The sequence below is a fragment of the Oncorhynchus nerka genome, linkage group LG26 (genome assembly GCF_034236695.1).
Source record: "Oncorhynchus nerka isolate Pitt River linkage group LG26, Oner_Uvic_2.0, whole genome shotgun sequence".
NCBI classification, from domain to species: Eukaryota; Metazoa; Chordata; class Actinopteri; order Salmoniformes; family Salmonidae; genus Oncorhynchus; species Oncorhynchus nerka.
Genome location: NC_088421.1, coordinates 32,207,504 through 32,227,675, shown reverse-complemented (window position 1 = coordinate 32,227,675; position 20,172 = coordinate 32,207,504). Strand labels below are relative to the sequence as shown.

The 20,172-nt window shown below is 44.8% G+C and overlaps 2 protein-coding genes across 2 annotated transcripts in view; one reads left to right on the top strand and one right to left on the bottom strand.

The window, feature by feature from the left end:
* LOC115128130 (rho GTPase-activating protein 17-like) overlaps nucleotides 1-680 on the bottom strand; it is a 76,478-nt gene extending 75,798 nt beyond the window's left edge. Inside the window, exon 1 of the mRNA XM_065010439.1 lies at nucleotides 289-680. Within this exon, the coding sequence (XP_064866511.1) occupies nucleotides 289-341 (53 nt within the window). The 5' untranslated portion in view covers nucleotides 342-680. The remainder of the gene's footprint in view (nucleotides 1-288) is intronic.
* An 11,725-nt stretch (nucleotides 681-12,405) lies between these two features.
* On the top strand, nucleotides 12,406-20,074 carry LOC115128121 (aquaporin-8-like). The gene is made up of 5 exons (XM_065010437.1): nucleotides 12,406-12,777; nucleotides 13,319-13,445; nucleotides 16,418-16,632; nucleotides 17,894-18,028; nucleotides 18,717-20,074. Exons 1-5 carry the CDS (start codon nucleotides 12,485-12,487, stop codon nucleotides 18,757-18,759), a joined length of 813 nt encoding a protein of 270 aa, XP_064866509.1. The 5' UTR covers nucleotides 12,406-12,484; the 3' UTR covers nucleotides 18,760-20,074.
* The last annotated feature ends 98 nt before the right edge of the window (nucleotides 20,075-20,172 follow it).

Below are 20,172 nucleotides of genomic sequence, written 5' to 3'. Positions count from 1 at the left end.
ACTGAGATGAGATAAAACTCACAGAGGCTGGCTATGGTCAGGAGATAGGGACATATGTATCATAACACGGTTAGTGACAGTTTGGTCATGCCATCACAATTACAACTGCCAACCTGTCTCAGCGGCTACACTGTAACTACAAAGTTACAATGTAACTACAATGTAGCCTAACTACAATGCAACATTACAGACAAAATAAATGACTGCAACACTGCAAAAGAAAATGCCGCCCGATCCCACTAAATAATAGTAGGCTACACTTTTATTTATCCAAAATACTTTGCCTACCTTCCAACTGTTTGGTTGGCGAGCTGTTTCATGCGATTAAACTGTTTCTTCATGTTTGCGTCCTTGCTCCACCGTATCCAACAAGTTTCAAAAAGTTGCAAGGCCCCCCTCTTTGATCCTTTTAGAAATCAAGTCCAGAAGTTGATCTAGGTCGCTGCCATTGTATTTCTGAAAATGTTACTCTGCTGCTCGTCGCTGAATAGGTGTTGTTGGAGCGTTCTAATAAGAATCGATTGTCATTCCCCGCAATGTTTTCCTCTTACAAAGTGAATAGGCAATTACAGGACACAGCCCCGTTCAGTTTTCGCTCTTTCCATTTTCACTTTGTAGGCTACTCCTATAACCCAAATGCTGTGCTGAACAGTGGTGTGTAAAAGGAGGAAGTGCAATTCACTTCCCTACTGTCGGCTAGCCTACATGGCCCGCTAGTGACATGTGATACCTTGGTAAAACAACCCTGTCGAAGTGACACACTTATAATGGGCAATTATGAGTACGAAAAAAACGGACAAAACAATGTGTAAAGCGAATGGTTTGAGATGCATTAACGGCTTTCTAACTGTCACGCGGTTTACTATAGGTTTAAAAGGGCTTATCCACCTATGTGATTCAACAGCAGCACACAATAGGCTTGCAATACCTTAGCTACAGTAGAGGTCAGTGAAACTATTTCTCTATGGACATTTTTGCTTTTTGAAATTGGTAATGCCATTATGTCCACCTAGGGATGTGCTCAACATGATGAAAACAATGTTTCTAATCAGTGACTAGGAAGTCAGGCTTACAAAATCATACTCTCAAGTCAAAAGTGTAAAGAGCGCTATGGCCATACAATATGTTATTGCAATGTTCTTATAATGATTTTAAAATGTTGTTACAACAAATGTGTTATTACAGTGCAGTGATATGAATGCCACATGGTGACTGAACTTTAATTACTGTTAATAGTATGTATGTATAAGTCTAACAGATCTCTTGATGTGAACTTCATGAGGTGTTTCATATGGCCATGGATGGAATCAATGGAAATTGCCACCCTGTCAGTCAACAGTTGTATGGATTGAGGTAGGTATGATGAGCTGATACTAGATCTATGCTTGGGGGGTAATACCTGGAGCCTTCAATGTCTGCTGTCATTTCCAGTGTTCTGCTGCTCCCTTGTGGCTATTTGCATGACATGCATAACATGCCTTCTCACAGAATGAGTGTTCAATGATATGTCTTCATTGACTTTGACAAGAAACATAGCATGCCCATATGCATACATTTGTATTTTAAAAGCATTGCAATAGACAGAAAATGATAAGAATCATGTATTTTCACATTGTGGGGGACGTAGCCCCTTAGGACACTGTCACTAGCCAGCCACCACCAGGTACTCAACCCTGCACCTGAGAGCTGCCCTATACTCGTAGAGTCATTTAACACTGGTCACTTTAATAATGTTTACTTGCTGTTAAGGAGCCTTTTGGTCCTAGATTTGGAGCTCTGGTACCACTTGCCGTGCGGTAGCAGAGAAAACTGTCTATGACTTGGTGACTGGAGTCTCTGACAATATTTTAGGCTTTCCTCTGACACCGCCTAGTATATAGGTCCTGGATAGCAAGAAGCTTGGCACCAGTGATGTACTGGGACGTACGCACTACCCTCTGTAGCGCCTTACAGTCAGATGCCGAGCAATTGTCATACCAGGCGTTGATGCAACCGGTCAGGATGCTCTTGATGGTGCAGCTGTAGAACTTTTTGGGGATCTGGGGACCCATGCAAACTCTTTTCAGTCTCCTGAGGGGGAAAATATGTTGCCGTGCCCTCTTAACGACTGTCTTGGTGTGTTTGGACTATGATAGTTTGTTGGTAATATGGACACCAAGGAACTTGAAACTCTCGACCCTCTCCACATCGGCCCCGTTGATGTTAATGGGGGCCTGTTCGGTCCGCCTTTTCCTGTAGTCCACAATCAGCGCCTTTGTCTAGCTCACAATGAGGGAGAGGTCGTTGTCCTGGCACCACACTACCAGGTCTCTGACTTCCTCCCTATAGGCTGTCTCATCGTTGTCGGTTGTGTTGTCAGCAAACTTAATGATGGTGTTGAAGTCGTGTTTGGCCACACTGTCGTGGGTGAACAGGGAATACAGGAGGGAACTAAGTACACAGCCCTGAGTGGCCCCAGTGTTGAGGATCAGCATGACAGACGTGTTGTTGCCTACCCTTACCACCTGGGTGCGGCCCTTCAGGAAGTCCAGGATCCAGTTGCAGAGGGAGATGTTTAGTCCCAGGGTCCTTAACTAATGGTAACAGCCATCATTCTATTGATATACAACATTTTTTAACACTTACATTTGTATTACATGATCTATTAAATACTTGAATTGTCTTATTAAATTGACTTCAATTCTGTTAGTTGTCGGTAATCTGCCACTGTGGTCGTGGTCACTGAGTTCAGGTCTATTCTGTCGTTCAAGGTATTTATTATAACTGACCCTATGTGGTCCTCCCCCCACTCCTCTCTTCATGATGTGGTGTGGGCGTGTGGCGTATCTCATCCTGACCCTATGTGGTCCTCCCCCCACTCATGATGTGGTGTGGGCGTGTGGCGTATCTCATCCTGACCCTATGTGGTCCTCCCCCCACTCCTCTCTTCATGATGTGGTGTGGGCGTGTGGGCCTGACCCTATGTGTGGTGTGGGCGTGTGGCGTATCTCATCCCCCCTCCCCCACTCATCCTGACCCCTGATGTGGTCCTCCCTGACCCTATGTGGTCCTCTCTTCATGATGTGGTGTGGGCGTGTGGCGTATCTCATCCTGACCCTATGTGGTCCTCCCCCCACTCCTCTCTTCATGATGTGGTGTGGGCGTGTGGCGTATCTCATCCTGACCCTATGTGGTCCTCCCCCCACTCCTCTCTTCATGATGTGGTGTGGGCGTGTGGCGTATCTCATCCTGACCCTATGTGGTCCTCCCCCCTATGTGGTCCTCCTCTCTTCATGATGTGGTGTGGGCGTGTGGCGTATCTCATCCTGACCCTATGTGGTCCTCCCCCCACTCCTCTCTTCATGATGTGGTGTGGGCGTGTGGCGTATCTCATCCTGACCCTATGTGGTCCTCCCCCCACTCCTCTCTTCATGATGTGGTGTGGGCGTGTGGCGTATCTCATCCTGACCCTATGTGGTCCTCCCCCCACTCCTCTCTTCATGATGTGGTGTGGGCGTGTGGCGTATCTCATGGGCGTGTGGTGTGGGCGTGTGGCGCATCTCCCTGACCCTATGTGGTCCTCCCCCCCCACTCCTCTCTTCATGATGTGGTGTGGGCGTGTGGCGTATCTCATCCTGTATCTCATCCTGACCCTACCCTATGTGGTCCTCCCCCCACTCATGATGTGGTGTGGGCGTGTGGCGTATCTCATCCTGACCCTATGTGGTCCTCCCCCCACTCCTCTCTTCATGATGTGGTGTGGGCGTGTGGGGTATCTCATCCACAACCTTATCTAGTGAAACAACCTACAGATTGAAACTAGCACGGATAATCCACTGACAGTCCATCGTCTATTTGATTTGCATTCCCTTTCAAGATTGTTTGAACAAAATCAGATGTGTAATTGTCTGGTTTAGTCTGACACATGATTTCTGTTTTTGCCTCAGCTCTATAATTAGATGGTCATTTGATGTGTAAGCCTGGGCCTACTTGGCTGATGAAACCCATTTAGAAAACAGAAACAGTAGTTTAGGTTGATGCATAAAAAAAGTATGAACAGTTCAGTCAATGAAGAGGGTGGTTCGCACATAAGACAAACTCTGAAATATGATGTGGTACTTGGCTCTAATAAAGAGGGTATAGCCTACTAAAAGCTCTAGTCTAAGACTACAGAACAGAGCGCCACCCTTTGGTGGTATTGAAGGACAGTTGGCTTCTTGGTCTTCTAGGCAACCGTCGGTCTACTTCAGATTGACAAAAAATACCTACAAATGTCCAGAGAAATACAAAACATCACTCTTCTTTACTGTTTGGATATGGGTTTTCATTCGCTCAATTACGTGATAACGCCATAATAACAGAGCTAGACTATTCATTTCCAATGGAGCCCAAAGTGCCAGTTAACTGTCAACGTTCCCCTGTCAGACAGGCTCGTGGTGTTTCTGAGCAGGGGTCATGTCCAAGTGGTGGGGCTCTTCAGCCTTATAGTAGTCGATAAGTACTGTTACTATACAAGAGGCACACTCCAGAGGTGCTGCTCGGGTAAAGCTATAACAACCACATTTTTATCAATCAACTTACCTGTCAACTTTATTAAAGATTAACTGTCAGATAAATCAATGAAACTGGTCATTTAAGTATGAATCAGAAAATTCAACTCTGGTTCAAAAAGTGAAGAGTTTGAAGGTATTTACTTATTTGTAATTGAATGTCTTCCTTCAATGGGATGGTTTATTTTAAAAGGGAAAGTTCAGCGATGTGTAAGGGTTTTCTTCTGGTGAAAGAGAGGCGGACCAAAATGCAGCGTGGTGGTTATTCATGTTTAATTTATAAAGACACTATACATGAACAGACTAAACAAAACAAGAAAAGTGAAAACCTAAACAGTCCTATCTGGTGCAAACACAGAGACAGGAACAATCACACAGTGAAACCCAGGCTACCTAAATATGGTTCCCAATCAGAGACAATGACTAACACCTGCCTCTGATTGAGAACCATATCAGGCCAGACATAGAAATAGACAAACAAGACATCCAACATAGAATGCCCACTCAAATCACACCCTGACCAACCAAAACATAGAAACATACAAAGCAAACTATGGACAGGGTGTGACACGATGTTACATAATGATATTTGTTTACATACCTTTATTTTTTGAGTTGTTGAAATGGATCTTTGAAGACGTGCCCACAGTTTCATAGAAATTTGGTTGAATAATGTGACTTTTAAATTAAATGCATTTTTTTTTTAAATTAAAGCTGTTTCCATTCTTACAGTCTTATTGGAGGACAAAATATACTTCAGGAATGAAAAGACTCCTCAGACTCAAGTCACATTCTTGATGTGTGGTGGAAAACGTTCATCCTATCACGTGAAATTCTCCCTTCTAGGAAGTGAAATATTTGTGCCTAAGATTACATATTTCGTCATTACATTCAATACACTATAACTCCCCCACCAAGACGGAAAGACAAACAAGTATCAGGAAAGATCAACAAGTTATGAGGTTAATATCAATGTCAAATGATTAGACCATTTAACATTGAGCCAACACTACATCCATTGTTTTGGTCCTTTCTGTTTCCCAGAAAATTATGTTTCTCACCTGACCTTTATTTTATTAAGGCATAATATTATAATTTATGGTATGTTGTGGTATAATTTAGAGGTTTATATTTTCTGACCTTGTATTCAAAAGTAGGATGAACATTATTTGATGGCATATGAACAGGGCCAGGAGTTTTTCCTAACACGGTGACATGACCAGGAAAACCTCCAGATTCTATTTATACATAAGGTGGTCAGGAAAACTCATAGCTCTGTATGAAACCTATAACCTTAATGTACAGTGGTTTATGAAAGTATTCACCCCTCTTGGCATTTTTATTATTTTGTTGCCTTACAACCTGGAATTAAAATAGATTTTTGGGGGGTTTGTATAATTTGATTTACACAACAACTATCACTTTGAAGATGTATAATATTTTTTATTGTGAAACAAACAAGAAATAAGGCAAAAAAACAAGCTTGGCACATCTAGCCACTGGGATGTTTGCCCATTCTTCAAGGCAAACCTGCTCCAGCTCCTTCAAGTTAGATGGGTTCCACTGGTGTACAGCAATGTTTAAGTCATGCCACAGATTCTCAATTGGATTGAGGTCTGGACTTTGACTAGGCCTTTCCAAGACATTTAAAACTTTCCCTGTAAACCACTCGAGTGTTGCTTTAGCAGTATGCTTAGTGTCATTGACCTGCTGGAAGGTGAACCTCCATCCCAGTCTCAAATCTCTGGAAGACTGAAACAGGTTTTCCTCAAGAATTTCCCTGTATTTAGTACCATCCATCATTCCTTCAATTCAGACCAGTTTCCCAGTCCCTGCCAATGAAAAACATCCCCACAGCATGATGCTGCCACCACCATGCTTCCTTTGTGGGGATGATGTTCTTGGGGTGATGAGAGGTGTTGGGTTTGTGCCAGACTGTCACGACTTCCACCAAAGTCGGCTCCTCTCCTTGTTCGGGCTGCGTTCGGCGATCGACGTCACCGGCTTCCTAGCCATCGCCGCTCCATTTTTCATCTTTCCCTTTGTTTTGCCTTGTTCCTTACATATTCCGTAATCATACTGAATGTATTTAGTCCTCTGTTCCCCCTACTTGTCTTTGTGTGTAATTGTTTATTGTTAGATGGTGTTTTTGTCTGGCGCAATACTTTATTATTGTTTCTGTGTTATTTTGGCACGTTGATTTTTCATGTATGTCATTTGTGGAACTGAATTTAAGTGCGTCTATTTATTTCACTCTGCTCTCCTGCACCTGACTTCGCCTCCCTTATACACACCTAACAGAATTACACACCCACCATGGAGTCAGCAGGAGCAGGTACCCCGGTTAGAGGAGTCGAGGAGTGCGTCCAGGAACATTCGGCAATGTTAAATCATCTTGGTGCCATGATTGATCGCGTTGTTCAAACCATGGACCGCTGGGAGAGACAGGAAGTCTCTCCAGTTCCTCGACCAGCACAACCGGGGTTGCCTCCACCCGTCCGGAGCCAGTCCCAGTGGGATACGTCTCTCCCTTCCCAGGGAATATGATGGGACGGCATCACAGTGCCAGGGATTCTTGTTACAACTGGACCTCTACCTGGCCACTGTGCACCAAGCTCCCTCAGGAAGGAAGAGAGTGCCTGCCCTCGCCTCCTGCTTCACAGGAAGAGCGCTGGAGTGGACGAGTGCTGGAGTGGACAAACGCCATGTGGAGAGAAGGAGACACGGCGTTGGACCACTTCGAGAAGATCACCCATCGCTTCCGGGCCGTCTTCGACCATCCGCCCGAAGGTAGAGCGGTGGGAGACAGGCTCTTCCATTTAAGGCAGGGGACAAGGAGCGCCCAGGAATTCGCACTGGAATTCCGGACCTTGGCCGCCGGAGCAGGCAGGAACAACAGGGCCCTCATCGACCACTATCGGTGCAGCCTGAGAGAGGACGTCCGACGTGAGCTGGCCTGCAGGGATGCCACCATCTCCTTTAACCTGCTGGTCACCCACAGACATCCAGAGGGGGCTCTGTCAGTGCCATCTTCCAGCTCCCCGCTCCGGTGCCCATGGAGTTGGGAGGGGCTGCGTTAGGGACGCTGGAGGATGGGCTATCACATGCACCATCTGTGGCCGCAGAGTGCACACTACCGGTCGGTGCCGTGTCGGTTCCTCTGGGAGTGTAAATGGCAGGCAGGGAACTCTGGCGTCACCCCAGGTGAGTAGGCACCACACTCATCCAGAGTCTTCTGTTGACCAACTGTTTATACCTGTTTGTTTCCCTGAGTTTTCCCCACATTCCCAGCATAAGGCGCGCGTCGATTCAGGTGCAGTTGGGAATTTTATCGACAGAGCGTTAGCCATTAGTTTAGGGATCCCCATTATTCCTGTAGTTAGACCTTTCCCGGTACACTCTCTGGATAGTCAACCATTAGGGTCCGGGCTAATCAGGGAGTCCACCATCTCCTTGGCCATGGTGATGCAGGGGGATCATGAGGAGAGAATCAGCCTCTTCCTCATTGACTCTCCTGCGTTTCCTGTGGTACTAGGCCTTCCCTGGTTGGCTCATCATAACTCTACCATTTCCTGGCAACAGAGGGCTCTCACGGGGTGGTCGCGAGAGTGTTTGGGGAAGTGTGTAGGGGTTGCCGTTGGTGCTACCACGGTGGAAAGTCCAGACCAGGTCTCCACCGTGAGCATCCCCCCAGAATATGCAGATTTGGCTCTCACCTTCTGTAAAAAGAAGGTGACTCAATTACCACCTCATCGACGGGGGGATTGTGCGATAAATCTCCTGGCAAAATCTCCTGGCAGACGCTGCGCTTCCCAGGAGTCACGTGTATCCCCTGTCGCAAGCGGAGATGGGGGCTATGGATACATATGTCTCTGAATCCCTGCGTCAGGGGTACATTCGGCCCTCTACTTCACCCTCCTCCTCAAGTTTATTTTTTGTGAAGAAGAAGGATGGAGGTTTGCGCCTGTGCATTGATTATCGAGGTCTCAATCAAATCACGGTGAGGTATAGTTACCCGCTACCTCTTATCGCCACGGCGATTGAGTCAATGCATGGGGCGCGCTTCTTCACGAAACTGGATCTCAGGAGTGCGTATAACCTGGTGTGTATCCGGGAGGGAGACGAGTGGAAGACAGCGTTTAGTACCACCACAGGGCATTATGAGTACCTTGTCATGCCGTACGGGTTGATGAATGCTCCATCAGTTTTCCAATCCTTTGTAGACAACATTTTCAGGGACCTGCATGGGCAGGGTGTCGTGGTGTATATAGATGACATTCTGATATACTCCGCTACACGCGCCGAGCATGTGTCCTTGGTGCGCAGGGTACTTGGACGACTGTTGGAGCATGACCTGTACATCATGGCTGAGAAATGCCTGTTCTTTCAGCAGGCCGTCTCCTTCCTAGGGTATCGCATTTCCACATCGGGTGGAGATGGAGAGTGACCACATTGCAGCCGTGAGTAATTGGCCGACTCCCACCATAGTAAAGGAGGTGCAGCGATTTTTAGGGTTTGCCAATTACTACCTGAGATTTATCCAGGGTTTTGGCCAGGTTGCTGCTCCCATTACCTCACTGCTGAAGGGGGTTCCTGTAAGGTTGCAGTGGTTGGCTGAGGAGGACAGGGCTTTTGGGCAGCTAAGAGCTCTGTGTACTTCGGTTCCCGTGCTGGCCCATCCAGATCCCTCTTTGGCATTCATAGTGGAAGTGGACGCGTCCGAGACTGGGATAGGAGCCGTGCTCTCACAGCGCACAGGTACGCCACCGAAACTCCGCCCCTGTGCTTTCTTCTCGAAGAAGCTCAGCCTGGCAGGAGCGTAACTATGATGTGGGGGACCGGGAGTTGTTGGCTGTTGTTAAAGCGTTGAAGGCATGGAGACATTGGCTTGAGGGGGCTAAACACCCTTTCTTCATCTGTTCTGACCACCGCAACCTGGAGTACATCCGGGCAGTGAGGAGACTGAATCCTCGTCAGGCAAGGTGGGCCATGTTCTTTACCCGTTTTGTGTTTACCCTGTCCTACAGACCAGGTTCCCAGAATAAGAAGGCAGACGCACTGTCCCAGCTGTATGACACAGAGGAGTGGCCCAAGGGTCAGACTCCCTTACTCCCGGCCTCCTGCCTGGTAGCGCCGGTCGTGCGAGAGCTGGATGAGGACATTGAGCAGGCGTTGTGTACAGAGCCCGCTCCCCTCCAGTGTCCCGTTGGGCGTATGTACGTTCTGTCTGCTGTCTGTGACCAGTTGATCTCTTGGGCCCACACGTCTCCCTCTTCTGGTCATCCAGGGATCGGTTGGACGGTGCGCTGTCTGACTAGGTAGTACTGGTGGCCCACCTTGGCAAAGGACGTGAGGGTTTATGTTTCCTCCTGCTCAGTGTGTGCCCAGTGTAAGGCTCAGAGACACCTGCCCAGAGGTAAGCTACATCCCTTACCCGTTCCACAACGACCTTGGTCACATCTGTCAGTGGATTTCCTACCAGATCTTCCTCTTTCACAGGGAAACACTACGATCCTGGTCGTTGTGGATCGTTTTTCTAAGTCCTGTTGTCTCCTCCCTCTGCCCGGTCTCCCTACGGCCCTACAGACTGTGGAAGCCCTGTTTACTCACGTCTTCCGGCACTACGGGGTGCCTGAGGATGTAGTGTCTGATCGGGGTTCCCAGTTCACGTCGAGAGTCTGGAATGCATTTATGGAGCGTCTGGGGGTCTCGATCAGTCTCACCTCTGGTTTTCACTCCGAGAGTAACGTGCAGGTAGAGAGAGTCAACCAGGATGTGGGCAGGTTTCTGCGGTCCTATTGCTGGGACCGGCCAGGGGAGTGGGTGGCATTCGTGCCCTGGGCCGAGATGGCGCAGAACTCGCTTCACCACTCCTCCACTGGCCTCTCCCCCTTTCAGTGCTTATTGGGGTACCAGCCGGTTCTGGCACAGTGGCATCAGGGTCAGACCGATGCTCCTGCGGTGGACGACTGGTTCAGGCACGCGGAGGTGACATGGGAGGCCACCCATGTTCACCTCTAGAGAGCCGCGCTACGCCAAAAGACCTGCGCGGACCGTCACCGCAGTGAGGCCCCGGTGTTTGGACCGGGGGATTGCGTCTGGCTCTCAACCCGAAAACCTGCCCCTCCACCTGCCCTGCCGGAAGCTGGGTCCGCTGTTTGTGGGGCCATTCAAAGTCTTGAGGAGGGTTAACGAGGTGTGTTACAGATTACAGCTTCCCTCTGTTTACCATAGTAACCGTTCCATGTGTCTCTCCTCAGGCCGATCGCCCTGCGCCTCGCCCTCCAGGTCAAGGGGGGGTACTGTCAAACCTTCTACTGAAGTCGGCTCCTCTCCTTGTTCGGGCTGCGTTCGGCGATTGACGTCATCGGCTTTCTAGCCATCGCCGCTCCATTTTTCATCTTTCCCTTTGTTTTGCCTTGTTCCTTACACATTCCCTAATCATACTGAATGTATTTAGTCCTCTGTTCCCCTGCTTGTCTTTGTGTGTAATTGTTTATTGTTAGATGGTGTTTTTGTCTGGCGCTATACTTTATTATTGTTTCCGTGGTATTTTGGCACGTTGATTTTTCATGTATGTCATTTGTGGAACTGAATTAAAATGCGCCTATTTATTTCACTCTGCTCTCCTGCACCTGACTTCGCCTCCCTTATACACACCTAACACAGATATAGCATTTTCCTTGATGGCCAAAAAGCTCAATTTTAGTCTCATTTTCATTTCACTTCACCAATTTGGACTGTTTTGTGTATGTCCATTACATGAAATCCAAATAAAAATACATTTTTAACAACAAAATAGGAAAAACGCCAAGGGGGATGAATGCTTTTGCAAGGCACTGTATATGTAAAAGATTGTTATCGTAATATGTTATTCTGATTATTATGTAGATATGTTTCAGTCACATTACATATACAACACAGGAGGTTGGTGGTACCTTAATTGGGGAGGATGGGCTCGTGGTAATGGATGGAGCGGAATAAGTGGAATTGTATGAAACACATCGAACACGTGGTTTCCATGTGTTTGATGCCATTCCATTTGCGCCGTTCCAACCATTATTATGAGCCGTCCCCCTCTCAGCAGCCTACACTGATATACAAGTGGATTGATGGTAATTCAGTAGTTATGTAGAATGACAACTTATATAGACAGTCATATAATGAGGCCGCTTGTCCATATGTTCTATAACACACTCATCATTTTGGTATTTTATTAGGATCCCCATTAGCTGTTGCGATAGCAGCAGCTACACTTCCTGGGGTCCACACAAAACATGAAACATGACATAATACAGAACATGAATAGACAAGAACAGCACAAGGACAGAACTACATACATTTAAGATGTGACAAAGAGCCTCTATGCTGTACTTCTATTGTATTTTAGGCAATAGCTCTATCTGCAGAAGCAGGGTTTCGGTCCCTGTATTCTAACTGCATAATGTATATTGAAATGTAAGCTATTCATTTCACAACTAGTATTCATAATACTATTCATAATAACAGTCATGGGGAAATCATTTTGATTGATTAATTGCATTTCTTTATCCATACAAAGTCCTGACAAGTATGTTTGAAGTTAAATCAAAAGTATTGCATTTAACGGTAAATTAAATAAATGAAGCGAACAATATCTGAACATTTCCTGCATTTTGTCTCATTGTTTGATGATCTGGCAGCATTTTTCTGCCTAGCTATCTGGACCATTCCAAGAAAATTACTTATCAACTTCCCCCTCCGCTATCTTCACCCCACCTCCGCCCCTCACCTCCAGTTCCCTCCTTGTCTTCGGTCCTCCACCTCCTCCCATTCCTCCACCTCCCTCCTCCTCATCCACCTCACCCCTCCTCCTCCCTTCTTATTCCTTATCAGCACTCTTGCGTAACCTCTAGACTTAAGAGCACTAACAACCCATGGGTTGTTTCCAGTCTTACACAGTCTAACCCAACACCATGGCTCTCTATGAGTCTAAGACCGAGCTCTGGGACCTGGACATCAATGTGATCCAGCCAGAAGGGAAAGGTCCAGATCCAGCCACAGATGGAAACAGCGGTACCGAGCCGTTCAGGGATGCGTTCCAACGTTATATCCAGCCCTGTCTGGCAGAGCTGCTGGGTTCATCTCTGTTTATCTTTGTGGGGTGTCTGTCTGTGATCGAGAACACAGAGGGCACCGGAAGGCTGCAGCCGGCCCTGGCACACGGCCTGGCCCTGGGCATCGTTATCGCCGTGCTGGGGGAGATCAGGTAAGGCTAGTGGCCCCTCTGGGGGTGGGTGGTGAGAGGCTGGAAGGTGATAACCTGGTCCTAGATCTGTTTGTGCTGTACAGCCAACTTTTCTGGCCATGACATGGTATAGATTTTGGGACTAGGCTGGGAAGTTGATGCTCAGGTTTTCAAATGTTAGCAGAGCAACAGAAGAGTCTGTTCCTAGGCTTTCAACATGCAGCATGTTGATGCATAACAGATTGTGTAAAAGCATTGCAAAAATGAAGACTTGTAATGGATCTGTTGATCAGCATTGACTTGAAGTTGTATGACTGTGCTTTCAAAGTAGCCCACAATAGAGCATTAAAATGCACAACAGGGTTTTAAAATCAGACTTGTATCATTTTGATGAGTCAATCTACATTAGCATTTTTTCTTAGTATGGTTTTATTGTTGCTACTTGCCTCTATATTTAAAATAGTTTGTTTTGTTTTCTAAAAACTATTGTGAACTGTTTAAAATAAAATAACTTATTAAAATGTATTAGGGTAATTCAATTGTTCCATGTCTCTCTCTGCAGTGGGGGCCACTTCAACCCAGCAGTGTCTGTGTCTGTGTTTCTGATCGGGGGTCTCAACATCATACTGCTGGTCCCCTACATACTGGCTCAGATGTGTGGAGGGATGATAGGGGCAGGACTAGCCAAGGTGGGTACTCTGTAGCCTACTAAAAGGTGGGCACTCTGTAGCCTACTAAAAGGTGGGCACTCTGTAGCCTACTAAAAGGTGGGCACTCTGTAGCCTACTAAAAGGTGGGCACTCTGTAGCCTACTAAAAGGTGGGCACTCTGTAGCCTACTAAAAGGTGGGCACTCTGTAGCCTACTAAAAGGTGGGCACTCTGTAGCCTACTAAAAGGTGGGCACTCTGTAGCCTACTAAAAGGTGGGCACTCTGTAGCCTACTAAAAGGTGGGCACTCTGTAGCCTACTAAAAGGTGGGTTGCACTTCTACTAGTACTAACTTGGTATTTAATAGGATTTTAATTATAATTGTTCTTATGTATTGACATTGAAGACATGTACATTTATTTAACTTAATAATTTGGTAACAATATGTACTTTCTAGTACGAACATTCAAGAATTCAATATACAGTATTTGGTAACTACCTGGCACCAAAGACTATGTAAACGTCAGGAAAATATCAGCTAGATCTTTCACACTTTCAGAGGTTTGATCGTCCCATAATACACAACACTTGTACAATCTGCACTTATCCTAACAGTATGATTATCCTCATCCTGTCAACACTTCAGATATGGATCATGACAATAATCTCTTTCTGCACCTACCCTGCTCTTCTCTTGGCTGCTATCAGGACAGTAAAACGATAAAGCAATTGACGTCCATGAGGGTTGAGTGACCAGGCAGTCACCCACTCTACTCTATTGGCAGTCATTTACATGTACAGTACAGTGTCCTTAGAGCTGAACAAGATTAGTTGAGTCTGTGTTTCACCACCTTGTAAAGTCAAGAGCTCATTGGCCATTACCCTGCAAGCACATTTGGTTCCTTGGAAGTTGTGGGAACATAGGTTTTTGGTTTCCCATTGGTTCTGGGAACGAAGCCATATGTTTCCTGACCGGTAAAATTGTATGTTTTTTAAACGTTCTGAGAACCTTACGTTTTTTTTAACTGCTTTGTTGCTTAAGGGCTTGTAAGTAAGCATTTCACTGTACAATCTACATCTGTTGTATTCGGTGCATGTGACAAATACAATTCAATTTAATTTCATTTGTTCTGGGAATGTTAATTTTTAGGGTTAGTTTTAGGGCCAGTTTTATTGCTTTTTAATCAGAACAACAGTTTTCAGCTGTGCTAACATAATTGCAAAAGGTTTTTCTAATGATCAATTAGCCTTTTAAAATTATAAACTTGGATTAGCTAACACAACGTGCCATTGAAACACAGGAGTGATGGTTGCTGATAATGGGGCTCTGCACACCTATGTACTGTAGATATTCCATTAAAAATCTGCCGTTTCCAGCTACAGTAGTCATTGACAACATGAACAATGTCTACACTGTATTTCTGATCAATTTGATGTTATTTTAATGGACAAAAAAATTGCTTTTCTTTCTTTTTTGATCCAAAACTTTTGAACAGTAGTGTATTTGTTCAAATCAAAATATATTTAGCATTTTATATTTTTGCCTTGATGACAGCTTTGAAAACTAGGGATTCTCTCAACCAGCTTCATGAGGTTGTCACCTGGAATGCATTTCAATTAACTGGTGTGCCTTGTTTAAAGTTAATTTGTGGAATTCCTTTCCTTCTTAATGCGTTTGAGCCAATCAGTTGTGTCGTGACATGATAGGGTTGGTATACAGAAGATATCCCTATTTGGTAAGTACCAAGTTGATAGTATGGCAAGAACAGCTCAAATAAGCAAAGAGAAATGACAGTCCATCATTACTTTAAGACATGAAGGTCAGTCAATCCAAAACAGTTCAAGAACTTTAACAGTTTCTTCAAGTGCTGTCGCAAAAACCATTGAGGGCTTAGATGAAACTGGCTCCCATGAGGACCGCTACAGGAAAGGAAGACCCAGTGTTATCTCTGCTGCAGAGGATAAGTTCATTAGAGTTACCAGCCTCAGATTGCAGCCCAAATAAATGCTTCACAGAGTTCAAGTAACACATCTCAACATTAACTGTTCAGAGGAGACGGAGTGAATCAGGCCTTCATGGTCAAATTGCTGCAAAGAAACCACTACTAAAGGACACCAATAAGAAGAAGAGACTTGCTTGGACCAAGAAACACAAGCAATGGACATTAGACTGGTGGAAATCTGTCCTTTGGTCTGATGAGTCCAAATTTGAGATTTTTGGTTCCAACCGCTGTGTCCTTGTGAGACGCAGAGTAGGTGAACGGATGACCTCTGCATGTGTGGTACCCACTGTGAAGCATGGAGGAGGAGGTGTGATGGTGTGGGGCCACTTTTCTGGTGGTTTGCGCTTAGTGGGACTATCATTTGTTTTTCAACAGGACAATGACTCAACACACCTCCAGGCTGTGTAAGGGCTATTTGACCAAGAAGGAGAGTGATGGAGTGCTGCATCAGATGACCTGGCCTCCACAACCACACGACCTCAACCCAATTGAGATGGTTTGGGATGAGTTGGACCGCTGAGTGAAGGAAAAGCAGCCAGCAAGTGCTCAGCATATGTGGGAACTCCTTCAAGACTGTTGGAAAAGCATTCCAGGTGAAGCTGGTTGAGAGAATGCCAATAGTGTGCATAGCTGTCATCAAGGCAAAGGGTGGCTACTTTGAAGAAGATAAAATATCAAATGTATTTTGATTTGTTTAACACTTTTTGGGTTAGTACACGATTCCATGTGTTATTTCATAGTTTGATTGTCTTCACTATTATTTTACAACGTAGAAAATAGTAAAAAATAAAGACAAACCCTTGAATGAGTAGATGTGTCCAAACTTTTGGCTCGTACTGTATATAATTTTTTATCACACTTGAAAAGACAAACTCTGAACAGATGTAGAATATGACCAGTGGAAAGTAGCAGTCGATAAGCAAATGTTAAATAATGTTGTTCTGTATCTGGACCTATACTTTTCTCCCTACATATCCTATATTAATGTCAGTAATATCTCCTTCTCCAGGTGATTTCCCCATCCATGAACTATGCCAAAGTTTCAGGGGCAGCATTCGACACAGTGCAGGCCGACACCCAGATAGTACCAGCCACGGTGGCAGAGGTGATCATGACTCTGTTCCTGACGATGGTGGTGTGTATGGGGGCCGTGAATGGACGCACGCGCAGCCTGTTGGCCCCTCTCTGCATCGGGCTGACCGTGACCGCAGACATCCTGGCTGGGTGAGGACCCATGGGGTAGAAGGTGTGGTGTAAGAGCGGTGGGTGGGGTGGTCGTGGAGTGGATTGATGTAAGGTGTGTGGGTAAGTGATAGGATGGGAGGAGGGCTGGAAAGGTTTGAGAAATTAGCCTGGAGAAAGACTGTACTGTACATTCTGCAGAACAACTTTTCAGATACAAACAAATCAAATCAAATGTTATTAGTCACATCCGCCGAAAACACCAGTGAACCTTACACCTTACACCTTACAGTGAAGTGCTTACTTACGAGCCCCTAACCAACAATGAAGTTTAAAAAAATCATAAGAATAAGAGATTAAAGTAACAAGCAATTAAAGAGCAGCAGTAAAATAACAATAGCGAGACTATATACAGGGGGGTACCGATACAGAGTCAGTGTGCCGGGGAACCGGTTATTTGAGGTAGTATGTACATGTAGGTAGAGTTATTAAAGTGACTATGCATAGATGACAACAGAGAATAGCAGTGGTGTAAAGAGGGGGGGGCACTGCAAATAGTCTGGGTAGCCATTTAACTAGATGTTCAGGAGTCTTATGGCTTGAGGGTAAAAGCTGTTTAGAAGCCTCTTGGAACAAGAACAAGAGCGCACAAGCCGTGTGGTAGCAGAGAGAACAGTCTATGACTAGATGACTAGGGTGGCTGGAGTCTTTGACCATTTTTAAGGCCTTCCTCTGACACCGCCTGGTATAGAGGTCCTGGATGGCAGGAAGCTTGGTCCCAGTGATGTACTGGGATGTTCGCACTACCCTCTGTAGTGCCGGAGGCCGAGCAGTTGCCATACCAGGCAGTGATGCAACAAGTCAGGATGCTCTCGATGGTGCAGCTGTAGAACCTTTTGAGGATCTGAGGACCCATGACAAATCTTTTCAGTCTCCTAAGGGGGAATAGGTTTTGTTGTGACCTCTTCACGACTGTCTTGGTGTGCTTGGACCATGTTAGTTTGTTGGTGAAGTGGACACCAAGGAACTTGAAGCTCTCAACCTGCTCCACTGCAGCCCCGTCGATGAGAATGGGGACGTGCTCGGTCCTCTTTTTTCTGTTGTCCACAATCATCTCCTTTGTCTTGATGTTTGATGTAATGGCCTACCTTTGTACAGTATAGTTAACTACTACTGAGATAAATACCTGTACACTACCAATAAAACACAATGTACACCACAATACACTCCTTACTGTGTACCGTAAGACACCACATGCTCTATCATTCATTCATGTATCGCTTTTATATCACATCCTCTACAGGGGAGCAGTGTCTGGGGCATGTATGAACCCAGCTCGTGCCTTTGGCCCGGCCGTGGTGGCCGACTACTGGAGCTATCACTGGATCTACTGGGTGGGACCCATGTCTGGAGCCCTGCTAACCGCCAGCTTCATACGGTACTGTACAGCTCTGATCTTCTGGGGCCTGGATACCTGGCTGTTTACATCATTGTCCTGTTTGGTTTTAATCAGAAACAGACTGGAGCCCAAGCTACTATTGAAACACTTTGGTTGGGAAAGCAATCTTAATCTTTGTCCTTGAAATGACCATTAATACTAAAATAATGACCCAACTGGGGCTCCATAGATTAGAATGGAATATATTTACTATTGAATGGAAGTTGCCTCCACTAGCTGCAAGTGTGGGATTAGAAGCCTTGTCTGCCCATAAAAAGAGAATCTACCACCTCCATATCGGGATGTGTTGTCTTGTGCGATAAAGCACTGTATTGTAACATGGCTGTTAGACAGGGCTGTTTGTCCTCAACTTGATAAACATGAACTGTCCCTCTAAAATCAATGGCTAGCTATGTGGTGGAAAGTTACTCCTACAATGGGTGCTTTTATAAAATTCTTAAGTTTGGGAGAGTCATTAACCTAGTTTTAACAATGTGTTGATTTAACACCTTTTTATCTTGATTTTCCTTCTTAAAGTCTTGTGTTGTCTAAGACATATTTTGGGGAATTATTTACATTTATGTTAAAAAATAACTAAAGAAACAATGTGTGGAAGCAACAACTTGTCGAGTGATGTTACATTCAACAATTCTGTACTATTTTGATGGTGTGTTTTTTCTACTTTCAGATTACTGCTTGGGGATGAGAAAACCAGAGTTCTCTTGATATGATACAGATGTAGGTTTCCAGTTCAAGTCCATAAAAAAGTCAATTTCCAAAATCCACATAAATTCTAACAGTATTTTTGTGTTACTATTTCCATGTTAGTTTAAAATAATCTTACCAATGTAACTTTATTCTATGCCGGTATATATAGATTATCTATTGTCCATAAATGCAATCTATTTTATTCAATGCCATTTGTATAAACACATTTTTGTACATTAAATATTGCATTGTATATTTCTTTCTATGATTGATCCCTTTTGACATAGTAGAAGTGACTTCTGGCCCATAGTCTGTGTTTTATACCGCCACCTTTTGGTTATGTGGTGAACTACAGCCTTGCATTGGTCTGACTCTCACTGTCCTGTCATACAACCTTCCATATGCGTCATGCCTTTTCACTGATTATCTGCACACAGACATCCAAAAACTAGCCACATTAGATAGCATTGAATTTGACACTGTAATTGCTATCTTGACTGAAAGTCTCAGCCATAGAAATATAATTACTAGAAATGACATAGCCCCTCAGACAACCGGTCCTCCCATTATGGACTCTGACTTGAACGGGGACCTCTCTTCTAGTAATTATATTTCTATGGCAGACACTCAGTTGAGACAGTAGTATGTGAACGTTCAAAAAATGTTGCAGTGAAGATTGAAGAAATGAAGTATAAATGTGTGCAGCAGAGGAGTTACTGTTTCTTTCATACGCAATTAATACAAATGAATGATTAAATGAATTCATGAATTCCATTAGTGCCCCCTCAAGAATAAGTACATACTGTACATGATGCCTGTATGCACAGTAACAGTCTGATTTTGCCACATTCTACACATTTACAATGTCAATGTATTTATCACCTGTTATTTGCTGATGGATGTGTCTACCATTTAGGACAAATAATAAGATATTACACTAAAGTGTAAAAAGCCAGTTTCATGTTTCACTGGATTGTCTTTTCCTCCCTTCAGAGAATAACAGGAGCAGACTTTGCACAGGTGCAGAGACTTCGTCAAACTGTCTAGTTTTAATGCTTTATCTTATCTAGCTGGGACTGGCTAACATCAATGATCTATGCATGATTAATACAAGCAGGTTAACCAAGATTAAACTTTTTTGTTTGGCCTGGAAATCTAGAACATTATGTCTAGTAGTAGGCTGCTGTATTAACAAACTAACAAAACATTTAGTTGATTTAAATAGTAAAAACATATCATAGTCATATTGACATATGCTCTACCCTGAAAATGTTGTTTTCAAATCAGTGCCAACAAAATATCTGTCTGCTGGACAATTACTATACTTTTAAACTGTAACCTGGTTGTCTGTTGTACTGTGTTCACTAGAGTAAACTGACTTGGATTAATCATAACATGGATATCAGTGTCAAAGAGTCCATCGTTGGTCAATGGAG